The sequence below is a fragment of the Oratosquilla oratoria genome, chromosome 41 (genome assembly GCF_046742065.1).
Source record: "Oratosquilla oratoria isolate Oo_2021 chromosome 41, ASM4674206v1, whole genome shotgun sequence".
Lineage (NCBI taxonomy): Eukaryota > Metazoa > Arthropoda > Malacostraca > Stomatopoda > Squillidae > Oratosquilla > Oratosquilla oratoria.
Genome location: NC_134817.1, coordinates 16,249,717 through 16,268,916, shown reverse-complemented (window position 1 = coordinate 16,268,916; position 19,200 = coordinate 16,249,717). Strand labels below are relative to the sequence as shown.

Genomic DNA, 19,200 nt, shown 5'->3' with positions numbered 1-19,200 from the left:
GTCAATCAAACCCAATTTCTTCCCAGAACTTGGGCCTTAAGACGTTATCACACTGGGCTATTTTTCCCCCGACTGTTGGAGCAAATTTACAGCCCGCAGGTTTGGGGAAGGAATCGGTTATGCTGGAGGAAATTAATTTTACTTCAGCACATCAAACTACATTCTATGTAAATTGTCGAGAAAACAAAATATTTTGCCACAATGATTTTACGGCGGAAAAAGTGCTGGAGGTTGGCGGTATCGCCGATTAATCGGAGGTTGGAGGAAACATACCCCAGTGTGATGACCCCTTTAGCTGAATGAAATTGCCTAAGGGTTAACCACAACAGATTGTGTAGATTGCGTCACTGGGTTTAAGAAGTCAAGGAAAGCAAATTGTGCGTTCATGTGTAAGCTAAGTCCAAGGTGCTAGTTTTAGCTACATTGTATCTTTTCTAGTCATGTAGTCTGTTCATTTTAGCTTCAGCGATTTATGGAAGAATAATTTATTTGATCCAACGCAGCATTAATTTTGGCGAAAATTTTTGTCCAAGAAAAAAGAAAAAAAAAAAATTTCGAGCGATTGTCCACTGAAATCTGAGAGTTGTAAACAATTTGTCAACAATCACTGAAGTAAATTTCCACTGAGTAATCTGGCAACATTTGGCGAAGAAACTTTCCCCCAAGTAATCTGGCAACACTGAGTTAAAGAAAAAAAATCTGTCAAGTAATCTGGCAATATTTGATGAAGAAAACGTCCAAGTTAAAATGGATGGATTATCTTCCTGAAGAGAATTGAGGTGGAAGGTGAGGGAAATTGTGAGTAGAAATTGAATGTTCTTGGAGTCATTGAAGACAGGGACTAATGATATGTTTCCAGGAATGATATGGCAGTGGTTACATAGGCCGAGTTACTGGTCTCACTAACTGGTAATTCTAATACCAAGGTTACCAGTACTATATGTTACAGTAGGCATGGTAACGGGTGGCTGTAATAAGAGTGGATCTCTTTGTAATACAGAAGAACGCTTTTTGTTAAAATGTCTGTAATCAAGAACAGGTACATAAAGATGGACGATACTGTGGTGGTGGTTGTGATGATTGTTGTGAAAGAAGTGATGCTGATGACGTCACCGGATCTGTGAAATGTGAAGCTCGCTTTATGGCAGTAATTCCAGCCAATGAGCTGTTGTTGCCATAAAGGTGAGTCACACTTTTATCAGACCCTTCGAAACTGTATGAAAATGTCATTATAGAAAGCACACGTAAGGGTAATACCAACAACTGTTTGAGTATTTGAAATTACATGATTATCAGCGAAATGATATCATTAGCAACCATAATATCAATATAATATTGGGGGATGATGAAGACTTTTATAGTGAAAAAGTATATATATTTTCTCCTGGGTCTCTTGCAGAAGACCTGTAGCCTTCAGTGAAACATTAAAAAATCAAATAGATAAAAAATAGAATAAAATTGAATAATAAAATCTGAAGCTTTACAATCGCAAATGAGATGAGTAAGTTACAATAGATAATAGGGTCATTACAGAGATGAAATAAATATTAATTAAAAGTAATTCAAGCCTAAATCTAGGCATTGAACAAGTCACCAACTCGAGTTGGCTTTGGCATGGTGTTGTTAATTATGCAAGATTTGATGATTGCATGGGTGAATATACAGGACATTTAGACAAGAATGTATGTGCATAGCTATGTAAAGATTAAGCCTTAGATTCGTATATATATACATATTTGCGTTTGTGTGTGAGAGAGAACGCATGCATGTATAGAAGTGGATATATGAGTGTAGAGCTGGGCGCGTTACCGCCGAACAGGTAGTGCGTTACCGCCGGACAGGTGCGTTACCGCCGGACAGGTGCGTTACCGAAAAATGTGCGTATACATACTGCGTATGTGTATATACATTTATACATACGTAGTAACGCGGACCGTTCTAATGGAAATTAAAATCGTTAGCGCATTGACGGAAATGCACCCCCCAGATTTTTCGGTAACGCACTACCTGTCCGGCGGTAACGCGCCCAGGTCTGCATGAGTGGATGCACGTTACCTTATGTTTAATGTATGGAGGGTCAGGTGGGAAGGAAGAATAAAATCGGATGGAGGAGGACTGGACCGGCGTTTCTATCCTTGTGGACAATTTTTGGATTGATGGAGGAGAAAACACGAGGCAAAACCAATCATACGTCATCATCCTAAACCGAAAATTTTGGGACTTTAAGGAGGACTCCGTGACAGACAACTTATGATCTTACGTCAGGAGGGAATAAGGACGACAGTGGCTTGTCACAAGGTTCCTGGACGTTTCGTCTTAATGTTCAAGTATACAATTGATGGTTAGAGACGAATATATGTACTCTTATACATACACACGCACACACACACACACACACACACACACACACACACACACACACACACACACAGACACACATACATACACATGCTAGACAAACGACACCTGCTTAAGACGACGAATGGCAGATGCACAGGTTGCTCTGTGGGTATATAAGATACACAACACCTGCTCAGGAAGCTCTGTGGGTATATAAGAAACATCACCTGCTCTCAGGATGTTCCGTGGGTATACAAGAGACAACACCTGCTCAGGATGCTTTGTGAGTACAACACCTGCTCAGGATGCTCTGTGTATACACAACACCTGCTCAAGATGCTCTGTGGGTATACAAGAGACGCGGCATCTGCTCAGGATGCTCTGTGTATGCAAAAGACAACACCTGCTCAGATGCTCTGTGGGTATGCACAACACCTGTTCAGGATGTTCTGCGGATGTATACAACACCTGCTCAAGATGTTCTAAGGGTACACACAACACTTGCTCAGGATGCTCTGTGGGTAACACCTGCTCAGGATGCTCTCTGGGTATTCAAAAGACACAACACCTGCTCAAGACTTGCAAAAATGCAGAACCTCTGCTGATGACAACTTGTCCGCATGGCACACAACCAAGTGATACACATCCCGTTTTCTTTCAATGCCCTCAGTGTTTTCCTCCATACGCCTTATCCATAATCTCTTGATATAGATATATAAAAGCTAAGCACAACTCACAACACGTACTCGAATAACAACACCTGTGGTCGCCCACGGTTCACAAACATTTAGAAACAACACCTAGAAACAAATCATAGTTCACATTTGCCAGTCACTACATCTATACGCTAGTCAAAATACATATACATCCTTTGTAACACCTATACTTATACCATGACATAAGGATTTCATATACATTAGCAATATCTATATAATTGCTACCGAACAGTTTGGCAAGTCACATCATCTATAAACTAGTACATAATCGTCTAAACATTAGTGGTTAGACTTTGAGTGGAGAGTAGGAAGAAATGATTGTTATTGGCATGAGGGGCAAGTTTGTGTTTACCTAATTGTAGGTAAATACAAATAGGTAAGTTGTGTGTGTGTGTGTGTGTGTGTGTGTGAAAGAGAGAGAAGAGAAAGAGGGTGTGTTCATGTACACAGACATATACATACCCAATACACCGTATAAAGGCCTTTATATAAGCTTAGCACTGAAAGCTTAGGACATTGAGGGTTAGAGTAAAACGTGTAAACTTCGAGAGAGGCAAGAAGGCATAACTTCTCACTAAACATCTTCGTCTTGGTAACATACTCTATACATTTCGTTCTATCTTGCGTCATGTTTATAGTCTGAAGAGGATTAAAACTTTTGCTTAATCTCTTCGATTATAGCTTTCCCTCTTGATTAGCTCCACGTGGCTTTTTTTGATTCTGTTGCGGGGGGACTTCTTCCGATTTTGAAAGAATTAAACAAATGGCTTTCTATGCTAGAGTAAAAAAAAAAAAAAAATCAAGAGTTTCCTCGTAGTAGTTACAGAAGTCTTTAATTATCATTGCCATTGAAACCCCCTTCGTCTCCGAGGGCAGTCTCTTGTGGAGATAACCGAGTGAGTGGGGAGACGAGCCACATGCCCACATAGCCGGAGTTCATGTTTTCAGATTATGCCGAAGGTATCTGGCCTGGGCGGAGTCTCACGGATAAGTCTCTGGTTTGGTATAGTCAATCCAGTGATAATCCACGATTCCCAAAAGACATTTGATACCAAAGACGTGGATACGCCTCTTCAAGTCTGCTTTCGATGTCCATGTCTCACAGCTGTACAAGAAGACAGAGAGCACAAGTGACTTGAAGATTCGGAGCATCGTCCTCCTGCATAATACCGAAAATGTCATATACTCTGAGAGAGTCCATATCACCGTGAGCCATGTCAATCCTTCCAGGGACTTCCAGGCATGAACCACCGTTGTTATGCGTGACACTGCCAAAGTATATGAAGGTTTCTGAAGCTTCGTTATCCTTGCTATGTACGGACAAACTGGGTTGTGTCATCCATCAAGGTTCCAAACACCTGGATCTTGGTACTGGTCCAGGAGACCTGGAATACCAAATCCAAACAACCCAATTAACCACAACTATCCGAAGATGTCCCCCCCACTCCCCCACGTTCGTTTCATTCGATTAAAACGTCGTCGTCCCGTTCCCTAGAGTTTGCTCACAACCTCCTTTGAGTAAAAAAAGAGAAAAACATATAAATTGAGTAAAATGTCAAGTTATATACAAAAATATGCAACTTATTTTTACAACTCCTTAGTCGCATGTCGAGGCGCATAAGAATAAAATACAGAAACATTTGGCAATGTAGGTCTGGTCTCAAGAGCGATCGAATCGCTTGATACTGGACTCGAAGTCGATTCCTTCAAATCGGAACAAGTTAGACGTTTCAGAGTTCTGCAGTGACTTTGTCATTGTGTATAAGTAACATGATATTATTCATATTGTTATTTATTTATTTGTTTTATTTTTTGTTTTTATGTTTACACTCAGTTCAGATGATGCTTAAAACGAATTATTGAAGGTTGAAAGTAGTTCATGAAGGAACTGTACTTTAGTCGTGGGCATTGAAATCGGAACCATAGTTTAAATGATGTATCTATAGACAACTAATTTCTGTATTTGCATTTTATATATATATATATATGTATATGTATATATATATATTATATAATATATATCACACAGAGAACCCATAGTCATAGTAAAAGAAAAATTGGGAGAACGTTTGACTTCTATTTTTTTTTGGTTACCGGCTGCAGCCCTCTTCAGGAAAAGGCTGCGGCCGATAGCTAGTCAAAGTATAGAGGTCCTCCGTGTGATTTACACATGTGTTACTGAATTTCCCTCAGATCATGTATATATATATATATATATATATATATAATATATATATATATATATATACACACACATACATAATGCGTTGACTAAAATTCGTTCCAGTTTCCAAAAGTTATGAAAGTATTTTGATATGTTTGCCCCCATTCATTGCAGAGTAAAACCAGACACTGTAGACTCATTATGTATGATAGGACCGGTTGTACAAATTCATTGTAACCGCTGTATGCAGCGGAACCCCCCCTTTGTGCTGTGACGTCACAATACGTCTTTTTGAAAGAGACCCAAAGTCGTTATTTAACGGTCAAGTCTGATTCCGTTAAAGAATCCGTCGGCCTCATTTCGTTTGAAAACATGGAGCCGTTTAAGTATATGAGGAATGAACGTGTATACCAAAGAAGTTTAATGAACGAATGTACATGTATGTGTGTGTGTGTACATATATGATATATATATATATATATATATATATGCAAAGACCACTTAGAAAAAAGACACTAATGAAGCAGAGCGCGTTCGTATATTACACCAAGTGCAAAAAGTACTTTATGCACTGTATGTAATACACGAAAGCGCTCTGCTTCGTTAGTTTCTTTTTTCCAAGTGGTCTATTTAACATAAGTGAACACACGTACCCGTGTTCTTTTTAGCACATATATGTGTATATATATATATGTATATATATATGTATAATATGTATGTATTGCACAAAGGTGGGCCCCCAGTGTGAAAGTTCAGCTTTTGATTACCTAGTCCACCTGTCGCCAAGTAACTTTATTCCCTTGGCAAGATGTTCCATACTATGTGAAGTTTTCAAACGTTAGGCAAAACTGGTTTCATGATATGTTGCTGATACTGACAGAATATTACACTCCGACATAATGGCCCTCCAGACCTCGCACTTGAGACTTCGCACCTCGTCCTCGAAGGCCCCCCATCTCGCCCTCGAACTCAAACGGGGCCGAAGAACTTCTTCCCGTTGGTGGAGAACCAGGAGACGGCGACGACGACGCCGAGGAAGACCACGAGGGCCACGACGACCAGAAGGATGACGTAGCACTTCCTTCGGCGCTTTCTGGCCTCTGCGCGCTGGCGAAGTTTGTCCGAGCATCGAAGGTCGAGGGTGAAGTCCTGGCACAGTTGGTTAGGCTGAAAGAGAAGAGATAAGTTCAGGAAGGGTTCTCTGAAGTGATGCGAGTAGTTTTTTTAGAAGATTTTTTCTTGTGAAGGTATCCTACCCTGATCAAACCTGTGAAGTCTCTGGAGATGCTTGTGTCCCCCCCCCCCTTTTTTTTTATCACTTTGTCTTTGAACAGAATAGTATGGCATATTTTGGTTTGTTGATGGTGCTCCCAATGAAACTGGTATTTACTTATTATCATTACTATTACTGTTGGTATTATTATTATTATTATTATTATTATTATTATTATTATTATTATTATTATTAACAGAATTGTATGGCATATTTTGGTTTGTTGATGGTGCTCCCAATGAAACGAGTATTTACTTATTATCATTACTATTATTGTTGGTATTATTATTATTATTATTATTATTATTATTATTATTATTATTATTATGCTTATGCTTAGAAAATCTTTGAAAGGGACTAGCTCAGAACTGCAACACAGACATGTTAATACGAATATGTAGATGGCTAAAGAAAGTGCTCAATAGTGGAGTGCATGGAAGACGACCACTTGGACGACCTAGAAAAGACTGGAGGAGATGCGTTGAAGAAGATGTGCAGATATGCAGAATAGAACCAAGAGAAAGAAAGGAGGAGGTGGCACAGGACAGAGAGACATGGCGAGACGCTTCAAAAGCGGTTATGGATCACCAAGTGGCCCGAAGACCAGCGGAGTAAGAGTATACCCTTTCTTCAGTATATCTAATGTGGAGAACCCCCCGGCCCATCTTGTGTTCGAAGAACCAACTCACAGTATCGTTAGTTACCCTGCACATAGACGCCTTCCGGTTCGGATGTGGCCCTACGCGCTGTCCGCTGAAGCTGGTGCACCCGTAGAGGCCTGGCCACAGCTTGTGGCGGTCACTGCGGCCCTTCGCCGTGTCCTGCAGGTGGAAGGAAGGGAGGTTAGAGGTCTCGCAAATGCTGGGGAAAGGAAATGTCAACAATCATATGAAGATTGAGGGATGTAATGTTCTTAGGAGGGACACATGTTTTGAAAGACTTACAGTCATTCTCTCTCTCTCTCTCTCTCATACATATATATGTATGTATATATATATGTATATATATATAATATATATGTATATATATATATATATGTATATATATATATGTAATATATATATGTATATATATATATATATATATGTATATATATATATATATATATATATATATATATAATGTATATATATATATATATATATATATATATATATATATATATAATATATATATATAGATAGACATATATACATGGGTTTCTGGCAAGTGCGGTATGTCACCATTGGAAACACGAACTTATCATGTGCGGCAGCTGCAACAAGACCAAGGCAGTTCCAGCATGTATTCGCACATAATACTAGTTTCCAACGCTGCCAAAGACTGACTGAGCTTTTTTGACATAAATTAGCACTATGTGTCCTCTCTCTTACATCACTTCTACACCACCTTGGATGACCCACCTGGAAGCTCGGAAGAGCACCGTAGGTTTGTGTCGCCCACACCTTGTGGGGCTGGCCTTCCTTATCACTCAAGGGCAGTGTCCGAACCTCCCTCTCCAGCGTCGTCGGGATGATGGTGGCGTCGGTGAAGGTGACTCTCCTCTCTGGTCGATCACCCAACGAGTCGTCGACGACCACTTCGTCGAGGTCGAGCCACTGCATCCTGTGCAGGGGCGCTCCTTGCATCTTCTCGCTGATCTTCTTCTGGAAGGCGGCCAGCTTCTTCGGGTCGAGGTACCGTGTCCCGTTCGATACGTCGGAGGACCTGATGTGACTGTTCCTGAAGGCGGGACTCAGTGCCGGGCTGGGCGTCCGAACTCTGTCCAGATCGTCGTCTTCTGCGAAGGCGAGGTTGTCGACGCCGTCGCGGAATTCGTCGAAGGAGCTCTCCGTACCCAACGAGCCGCCTCGTCCTCCGACACCGCTGCCTCCGACAGAACCCTTCCGGTAGTTCCTGAGGTCTTCGTAAGTATGCGAAGTTCTCGAGGTCCCCGAGCTGCCGCCGAGACTCGTCTCGCTGTCCAGCCTCGACCCCGTCGAGGAGCTCGAGCCCCGCCGGAAGGTCTTCCTCCCTTCTTCGACGTCGACGATGTCGGGGTTATGGCTCACGACGTCGTCGACGTCGACGATGAGCTTCCTGCCGTTGGTCTTGAGTCCGCTCCGCTCCCATAGATCCTTCATGGCACTGAGTCCTTGAACCTTGGCACTGTGACTTCGGTAGGGATAGGTTCTGTCCCCCTTCCGAGGACGCCCCTTGTGAGGCGGTTTGATCATGGTGATATTCGAGATGGTCGCCGCCCTCTGAAGTGTCGAGAGCCCCCGGGTGTAGAGGGACTCCTGACTGCCCAGGTAGGCTGTCACTCGAATGGGTTCCTCCGGGATGTCCTCCTCGTCCTCTTCGGGAACGTCGTTGGGGAACTTCGGGTAGTGCATCATCCGGAGGACTTCGTCAGTTACGAGGGAGTCCGGCTGCAGGGACGTCAGAGGGAAGTCGTCGCCCTCAGCGTCCCCGCCGAGGTTCCTGTACGCAGGATTCCCGACGATCTTCTTCGTCGAAGTCAGAGTGGCTGAGACAGGGACTACTGCAGGTGTCGTCGTCTTCGTCAGCTCCGCTGGCTCCTCCTGTGGCACCTCCTTCTGGAGGTCTGTGACACCATCGACCCCATCCGTCGGGTACGTCATTCTCCGCCTGGGGGTGACGTGAATCGAGGACACAAACCGGCTGTCCGCTCTTAGGATTTCGACTCCGTTTGGGCGTTCTGTCAGGGAGTCCTTCCGGTGATGTACCTCGGCCACTGTCGTTCCGGTTCCCGGCCCTAGCGTGATGGACCCCGGTGGCGGCGGTGGCGGTGGCGGCGGTGGTAGGAACTCTGCTGCCACGTTCTGGACTAGACTGGCATTGACTCGAGGCCACACCGGACGAGGCACCGTGCTCGTCTTGGAGCTGAAGGAGAGGGCGGGTTTGGCAGGTCTCAGGACCTCGAGGGACCGCGCCCTCCGCATCGGGCCCAGATTGCCCAAAGCGATGCTCTGCACGAAGTTGTCGTTCTGTATCAACAACTTCGCCCTTTTGTTTATTACGGACCTCGTGCTCCCGATGTCGACCTTCGAAGGCGAAGAGAAGCCTTCGAAGGACTTTCTGATTTCGGCTACGCTCCTGGCGCCCTCTGGCAGGATAGGCTTCCCGTCCACGATGTCAGGCGTCGAAGGAGCCTTTATTATACCCTGGGGCACTCCGCTACTGCTGGTGCTGTTCTTCCCGTAGGTGATGACACCGTTCTTGTCCTTAGAGATGACCTTAGGTGGCGGAGGAGGGTCACTGAACGCAGGAGGAGGCTGGAGCTCCTCCAAGGTCCTCCTGTCAGTGAGGAGCTCATGAGGTTCTTCATCGTCGTCAGCTGAAGAAACCGAATCGGTTTCTTTGGAACCGTAACCGGAGGAACGAATCGACCCGCGGTCGGTGGGAGGCGACTCGGGAGGCTCCAAGACCTCTTCCTCCTCCTCCTCCTCCTCTTCTTCTTCTTCCTCTTCTTCTTCTCCTTCTTGTTCGGTCTTGTTCTTGGCCACCTCCACGCCCTCGTCCATAGCGGCATTCTCGCCTTCTTCATCTTCGTAAAGCGGGTTTACTCTGTAAGGTAAAGGAAATTGTTGATATTTTGCAGAAGCTAATGAAATTGATACAGGGACTTTTGAGAAGTATTCATACACCATTTTTACATAATAAATTACATGCCTAATACATGTACATACATACAAACATACATGCATATATATTATGTGTATTTATACACACGCATCTGTATTTTTCGTTTACTGCATTTCCTACTTTTGGAGATAGGGAAGTCGGAACTAGTCTCCTTACTGTATTGATATTCCTAGAACTAAGCACGCAACAGAAAAAAAATGGGTCGATGCAGGACTCGAACCCTCCATGCTGCCCATCCAAGAGCACGTTCCTTCCCATACACAACTTAATACTTGTTTCAGACTTGGTGAATCCATACCCTTGCAAGGATTCGAACTCGGGACTTTAAGATCAAGAGTTCACTATGGAATAGTAAACGCCGAAACTATCGGTTGTCTTAAGAGAAGATTTGATAGGTTTGTGGATGGTGATGATAGGTGGTAGTGGACATGGAACTGCCTATTGTAGGCCTTATGGTCTCTTGCAGTTTCCTTCACTCTTATGAACAGCTTAGTTGCTGATGAGGCTTCAAAAGGTGGACCTTGGCCCGTGAGTTCATCCTTACCCAAAGACAACTTCAAGTAGCAAGTTGATGTGATATGTGTATATGTATGTATGTATGTATATATATATATATATATATATATATACATATATATTGTGTGTATGTTTGTGTGTGCGCGTGCGTTTATGTATGTTTACCAAATCGTACTTGCCTATTTGTGTAGAAGAACGGAACAACGTTAGTGGGAATATGTCTCCTCCTTTCTAACTGTGTTACCTAGATTGAAATATGTGTTTCACTCAACCCATATCACCTTTCTTTATATCTTTATCACCTTTTCTCTTCCACTTCCCCCATACTTTGTCTCACCAACCTATCCCCACACACCTTTCCTCTCCTTCCTTATTCCCCTGTCGCATCTCCCATCTTCCTTCCCTCCCTCCCTCCCTCCCTCCCTCCCTCCAGCGCATCCTTCCCCTGCAGTGCAGGATACGCATTTCAGCCTTGCAATTATGACGTCATTGATGACGTCACGAGATGCTGTTTGCTCCAGCGCTTCAGTCCTTGGGCCTCAGACGTGACGCTCGTCGGTGGAGAGAGAGAGAAAGAGAGATGGTGAGGAAAGTAGAGAGACAAATAAAGAGACGGAGGAAGGAGATTGAGAGGTAGAGAGACAGTTGCAGAGAAGTGGAAAGAGAGTGAGAGAGAGAGATGGAGAACAAAAGAGTAAGAGAGGTAGTGGGGAAAAAGAGAGAGGGAAGGGAGAGGGAGTGAAAGGAAAAGAGGAGGAGAAAACGAGATGTATTAAGTGGAGACGTCGAAGAGGAGAGAAAAGAGAGAGAGGCGTAGAGAGGGAAGAGAGAGGGAGTAGGAGGAGGGGAAGACTAGGATTGGGAGAGAGAGAGAGAACAAGAGGGTAACGTTGTTATTGTTGTTAGGGTCCTCCACCCAATGTATGTTGTGGTAGTGCCAATGTACTGCCAGTGATGTTTACTCTTAACCCATTCAACTCCGATGACAAGATGTCTTGTCATTTGGTCAAATAAAACAAAAAATCATAAAACACCAAAATGTTTGATCAAACACCAGAAAAATATGACGTCAATCCTCGCTTCGCTCGCTCGCAGCGAAGCGAGGATTGACGTCATATTTTTCTGGTGTTTGATCAAACATTTTGGTGTTTTATGATTTTTTATTTTATTTGACCAAATAATAAGACATCTTGTCATCAGAGTTGAATGGGTTAAGAACACTTGCTGAAGAATTTTGAAAATGGACAGAAAGGAGGAGTATACGATAAAAGGAGGGACATGAGGAGTATGGAGTGAGGTGGTAATAGTATGTGGAGTGATAAATAAGAAGTGGCAGTAGAAGCATGGAGGGGAGTAATAGTCTTCAGGACTGGAAGTGGAGGAGTGTGGGAGGAAAGGACCCGTATGGAGGAAGACTGGAAGACAATGAGGAGGAGGAGGAAGGAGAAAGAATAGATGGATGTGAGAGAGGTATCCATATAGCAAAAGTATTGGAAGAAAATGATGAAAAAGGAGGAAGAGGAAGCACGTGGTGGAAGGAGGAAGAGTAGATTGGATAAATAATGGAAGAGTGATCAGAAAGATGATGATGAAGAGGAGGAGGGAAATGACAAAGGAATATGACTCAGGAAATGAAGAAGATCGTCATTTCCGAGGTCGCAAAGGAGAGGGAGGTTTAACAAGCAAGAAAATGAAGGAAGTCGTGATTGTGAAGATGGATTAAGTGGAAGTGGAAGTGGCAGAGTGGAGTGGCGGCGGTGTGGGAGTTTCTCGAGGGAAGAAGGGATGTACCTGTGGATGTGTAAATGCGTACGCAACGACGCGTTTAGGTGCGCAAGGGTGCATGCACGCACACACACACACACACACACACACACACACACACGACCCGTGACGCAGTGGTTAGAGTTCTCGGCCGCCACTACGGCGGTCCGGGTTCGAATCCCGCCAAGGGCTGAAATAATTTCAGTGTCGCTGCGCTGCGAGTCGTTACTCCAATTCTCATGAGCGGGGAGATAGGTGTGTGTGTATACGTGTAAGGTCACAGCATTACCTATAGTTCGGTCATATATGAGCTCTGAGCTTTCTTACGAGATGGAGATAGCTGTCGATCACGAGTCCAACACGTGATCCAGAGACCATGGTGAAACACACACACACACACACACACACACACACACACACACACACACACGTGATGAAGGAACCACTTGTGTGCCTGTGGAGGTGACTGAGGACAGAGGAAGAGGGAATTAGAGTGACTGTGGAGGGGGAGGAGGAGGAGGGAGGAATTGGGTGGGCAGGGAAGAGAAGAAGAGGAAGGAGGAACAAGGGGAAGAGGAAGAGGGGGAGGAGGAAAGAGAGGTAGGATGAAGTAGGGGAGGAGGGGGAAGAGGAGGAGGAGGGAGAAAGGGAAGAAGTGGAAATAGAGGAGAGAAGGAGTGACAGTATAAGAGGATATGGAGGAAGAGATACAGGAAGACCAGGGAAAGGAGAGAAAAAAAGAGGAGAAAGAGAAGAAGATAAACCAATAAGAAGCGGAGGAAGAAAGAGAGTAAAAGAGAAGAGGAAGGGAGTATAGAACCTCTAACTAAAAGAGGAAGAAGAGGAGGACGAAGAAAGAGAGTAAAAGAGAAGAGGAAGGGAGTATAGAACCTCTGATTAAAAGAGGAAGAAGAGGAGGACGAAGAAAGAGAGTAAAAGAGAAGAGGAAGGAAGACTAGAACCTCTAAATAAAAGAGGAAGAAAGAGAGTAAAAGAGAAGAGGAAGGGGTGATAGAACCTCTAATTAGAAAAAGGAAGAAGAAGAGGAGGAGGAGGAAGAGGAGAGGAGGGACGGGGAGGAGGAGACAGCTCGCTAATGCGGTGAGCCTCTACTTCTTGGATTAACTCTTGAAGACTCCTGCAGACTCGAGGACCCTACAGAAGATGGAATCGATGGCATCTCGAAGAGGAAGAGGAGTTCTCCTCCTCCTTCTCCTCCTCCTCCTCCTTTCTTCCTCCTCCTCCTCTTCCTCCTCTTCTTCCTCCTCTTCGACATCCTCCTCCTCCTGCTCCTCCTGCTCCTCCTCTTCTTCTTCCTCCTTTTCTTCCTCCTTTTCTTCCTCCTCTTCCTCCTCTTCCTCCTCGTCTTCTTCCTCCTCTTCTTCCTCCTCTTCGACATCCTTCTCCTCCTCTTAATTTTCTTCTTCCTCCTCCTCCACATCTTTCTCGTCATCCTCCTCTTCCTCCTCCTCCTCTTTCTTCCTCTCTTCCACATCTTCCTCGTAATCCTCTTCCTCCTCCTCCACCTCCTCTACTTCTTCTTCCTCCTCCACATCTTTCTCACCCCCCTCCTCCTCTTTCTCTCTCTCTTCCACATCTTTCTCGTCCTCCACCTCCTCTACTTCTTCCTCCTTCTCTTCCACCTCATCCTCCTCTTTCTCGTCCTCCTCCTCCTCCACCTCCTCTACTCCTTCCTCCTCCTCTTCCACATCGTCCTCCTCTTTCTCGTCCTACTCTTCTCCTCGTTCGCTCTGCATCTTCTACCTCCTCTTCACCTCTTCTCTTATTCTGCGAAGGTCTCTCTTGTTGTTTACCATTCTTCAGCCGATCCGAAGATTTTTTTTTTTTTTTTCCTCGCAGCTCTGGTTTTCCGGCACATTTGATATCTTTAGGTAACAATGGACCAGGAAAGGTTATACAAAGAGTCGAATGTGCACCAGGACTGAAATAATTTCAATATCGCTTCGCTGCGGGGTTTTACTTCAACTCTCGTGGGCGGGGAGTTGGGGTGTGTACGTGTAAGGTTACGGTATTACCCCTGAAGCAGGGCTGACCCCTTTAGGTGCTAGCTTCCACTTCCTCTTTTACTTCCATCTCCACCTCCTCCCCTGAAGCAGGGCAGACCCCTTTAGACGGTAGCTTCCACTTCCACTTTTACTTCCACCACCACTCCCACTCCTGAAGGAGGGTAGACCCCTTTTGGCGCTAGCTTCCACCTCCACCCCTGAAGCAGGGCAGACATCTTTAGGAGCTAGCCTCCACTTCCACCCCTGAGGCAGGGCAGACCCCTTTAGGCACTAGCTTCCACTTCCACTTTTACTTCCACCTCCACTTCCACCACTGAAGCAGGGCAGACCGCTTTAGGCGATATCCTCCACTTCCTCCCCTGAAGCAGGGGAGACCCCTGTAGGCACTAGCTTTCACTTCCACTTTTACTTCCACCTCCGCTTCCACCCCAGAAACAAAGGCAGACCCCTTTAGGCGCTATCTTCCACTTCCACTTTTACTTCCACCTCCACTTCCACTTCTGAAGCAGGACAGACCCCTTTAGGCGCTAGCTTCCACTTCCACTTTTACTTCCACCTCCACTTCCACTCCTGAAGCAGGGCAGACCGCTTTAGGCGATATCCTCCACTTCCACTTTTACTTCCACCTCCACTTCCACTTCTGAAGCAGGACAGACCCCTTTAGGCGCAAGCTTCCACTTCTACTTCCACTTCTACTTTTACTTCCACCCCAGAAACAAAGGCAGACCCCTTTAGGCGCTATCTTCCACTTCCACTTTTACTTCCACCTCCACTTCTACTTCTGAAGCAGGACAGACCCCTTTAGGCACTAGCTTCCACTTCCACTTTTACTTCCACCACCACTTCCACTCCTGAAGCAGTACAGACCCCTTTAGGCGCTAGCTTCCACTTCCACTTTTACTTCCACCTACACCTCCACTTCTGAAGCAGGACAGACCCCTATAGGCGCAAGCTTCCACTTCTACTTCCACTTCTACTTTTACTTCCACCCCAGAAACAAAGGCAGACCCCTTTAGGCGCTATCTTCCATTTCCACTTTTACTTCCACTTCCACTTCTGAAGCAGGACAGACCCCTATAGGCGCAAGCTTCTACTTCCACTTCCACTTTTACTTCCACCTCAACTTCCACCCCAGAAACAAAGTCGAGACCTTTTTTACAAACCTGGACACGGCGTAGATCTGCTGGACATTCCTCTTGTTCTTGACCCTAAGGGTGGCCAGCGGGTCTTCGGTCGTGACCTCCCGCGGGGGCAGGGTCGGCCCCCGGGTCACCAGCCACTTGAGCATGGCGGTGGTGCCGCCCGCCCGCCCCGCCGGAGGACGGCGGGCGAAGGGCGGTTGCGGTTCTCAGGGCCGGGTCGCCTCCTCACCACACCGCCTGAAGAAGAAAGAGGGAGGCTGTGAAGGACATGGAGCGAAACAGTCAATCAATCAATCAATCAAGGATAGAATATCAGTTAGTTAATCAAGGATTAGACAGAACATGTATCAGTCATGTGTAGGATGCATTAATCAGTCAAGGATAGGACATCAGTCAGTCAATCAAGGATTAGATAGAACATCTATCAGTCATGTGTAGGATACATCAATCAATCAAGGATAGAAAATCAATCGGTCAGGTATAGAACAGCAATCAATCATAATGAATAGGAAGAAATATCATTCAATCAAGGATAGGATGAAACTTCAATCATTCAAGGGTAGGATAGAACATCAATCAATCAATCAAGGAATAAGATGAAACATCATTCAAAGAAAGTATAAATATTAATGTGTATATAAGTATGTGCGATAGAAGATCATTTGTATATTAATTGTCGACCATTCTTGTTTTTGATAAAAATAATGTATAGAAAATGGTTTGACCGTTTCCCATGAATTTTGACTCGCGTTGAGGATAAGCCAAGACACTGATTAAAATCTCAGAACACTGAGCCACAAAAATTATTTATCGGTTTTGTATGTGTGTGTGTATATATATATATATATATATATATATATATATATATATATATATATATATATTATATATATATATATATATATATATATATATTATATATATATATATATTAATATATAATATATATAATATTATATATATATATATATATAAATATTATATATATATATATATATATATATAATATTATATATATATATATATATATATATATATTATATATATATATATATATATATATATATATATATATATATATATATACATACCGATTGCTCTCTTGATGGAGCAATCGGTCAAGTCACTACAGCACTTGTCACATGCTAGCCGGGTTCGAGTCCTTGGCCGTGCCACGTTTCAATTTCTGCATGTTGGCCTCCACGGATCTCCCGATGTTAATGGCTTAGAATTAAAGTGCATTGTGGTTGATAAAAATGTATCTCTATTCACTGGGACCCATTCAGTGTTGTGTATATATATATATATATATATATATATATATATATGTATATATATATATATATATACATATATAATATATATATATAATATCTGTGTGTGTGTTGTCTCGGGGATTGATAGTCCATTCGTTCCTTCCCATTTAGTTGCCTTTCGCGACACATAGGGGAACACGGTGCTAGTATTCTTGTCGCCCATCACAGGAGTCTAAGGAGAAATGAAGAGATGATTCTCTCTCTCTTTTTTTTTTTTTTTTTTTTTTTTTTTTTTTTGGATAATGTCGACCAAGACATTTTACATTAAAACTGAATAAAATCGCCTGGCGGCAGTTTAGAATGTCTAACAATGAAAAAAAAAAAAAAAACGTGAGGAGGTGCATGGGCTGTATCATCGCCCAGGAGAGAACCCACCGATCCAACATCGATGTGAAAGGGTTATCCAGACGAAGTGATCTTCGATCTTGGACCAAGAGCTCTTGAGGTCTCAGGAGCTACCAGAGGGTCTCTGGAGAGTCTGGAAGCTTCTGCAAGGGGATTGAAACGTCGGGGGTGGCCTGAAAAGGCTTCGAATCTCGAGAAAATGAAGGATCGGAGTTCTTTTGAAGCCAATGAAGAGGACTGGGAATTTCGTGATGGAAATCTTGTACTGCAATGTTTTTTTTTTCTTCTTCTTCTTTATCAGGACGAGCTCTATTTTGGTGATAAGTTTGTTATACCGATTGCTTTTTTATCATGAACTCTGTTTTGATGATATGTTTGTTATAGCTATCGTTTTTTTTTTTTTTTTTTTTTTTTCATCAGGACGATAATTTTGGTGATTTCCCCCCCCCCCCATCTGGATGAACTCTGTTTTTGTGAAATGTATCCAGTGGCAATCGACAATTGATATTATTTAGCTTAGAGGAACCTTTGATCTGTAGAGAATTATAAAAAATGTATATCGATTCAGTTCTATAGCAACCCGGAACAAAGAGTTCGACAGACGACTTTCTTCAGACAAGACAAACCCAAAGATCGATTGAAGCACACAGTGGAGAACGCAGTCTTACGGACCACTACTTCAGTCAACGACACGGGGCTCCCCGAGCATAAAGCCATCAACAAAGGACCTTCATTAGGAGAAAATCCGGATAAGGCAACTTGGAACATTAGGAAGAGGAAGAAGTCGTTCATTTACAGAAACCATTATGACTTGAGAGTCCATTATGGCGAAGTTGATTTTTATCCTTTGGTGGAAGAGATAGACCCTGGGAGGGGGGGACGTGGGAGAGGGGAGCTCCTTGTCCTTGAGAGATTAAGCACTCAAACCAAAGAAGTATCTTTACTAGTTTGTATTAAGTGGTATGCCACCTTGATATTTTATGCCACGTCGTGTCATATGTCATACCATGTTATACTATGTTATGCTGTTTTACATGGGATGCATATTTTATGTTGTTACGTGTTGTGCACATGTTTTGCTATGTTATGTCATGATTTGACGAAGGAACAGGGAGGACTATGATAATGAAAGAAGACTCAGACATGGAAGATAAGTAGATAACAAATAGTTGAATAAATAAAAATTAAATAAATAAAAGAAAGCCGCAACATGTGGTCTTCCCGAGGACCAAGCATTACAGATTTACCAAGAGATTCGAGCTCATGCCTCTCTCTCTCTCTCTCTCTCTCTCTCTCTCTCTCTCTTATTTATTTATTTATTTTTATCTTATTTATTTATATACTTTTTTTTTTTTTTTTTTTTCTTTTTTTTTTTTTTTTTTTTTTTTTTTTTTTGAGCTGGTCTCCGCCCGGACCTCAGCCTTCCAGAAGGTCTGGAAGAGTTCATACATGAACGCAGGACCTGTTGTCCTCCACGGTATGCCACTCTTGCAACGACGATACCCGGAAGAAACTGAAGTCACTTCATATCCGATGTAAGCAGCGGCTGGTGGCCATTACTCAGATTGGACGCCCTTCCTAGCTTCTGCCCCGTGGCCAGGATTCGACCAGACGCCCGAAGTCCCCCCCACGCGGTTATCAGACACGCCTGCACTTCAACCGTAATGTCCCCCAAGATGGCGGCGAGGGACAAGAGACAACGGTTGCCATGGAAACTGCTCCATTTGGCTTCATTAGTCTGTGAGAAGAGTCTCCCTTGTTTGTTTATGAAGTGACGTGGGAGAAGGAAGGGGGTGATTGGGGAGTGGGGGGGATGTCTAGGGAGGGAGGGGGTGTTTAGGGAGTAGGGAGGGAGTGTTTCAGATGTGTGTTTGTTTGTGTTGGTTGAGAGTTTCGAGTGTGTTTGTTCTTTGACGTCTTGAAGATCGAAGTCTGGAGTATGGAAGGGG

General features: G+C 43.8%; 1 protein-coding gene across 2 annotated transcripts; it reads right to left on the bottom strand.

The window, feature by feature from the left end:
- Positions 1-5,946: 5,946 nt before the first annotated feature.
- On the bottom strand, positions 5,947-15,827 carry LOC143021283 (uncharacterized; the record flags this gene model as incomplete). 2 transcript variants are annotated; one of them, XM_076178690.1, is given in 4 exon segments in its annotated part: positions 5,947-6,387; positions 7,183-7,314; positions 7,897-10,063; positions 15,612-15,827. In XM_076178690.1, coding segments are annotated over 4 exon segments (2,622 nt in total). In that variant the 3' UTR covers positions 5,947-6,189.
- Positions 15,828-19,200: the final 3,373 nt, after the last annotated feature.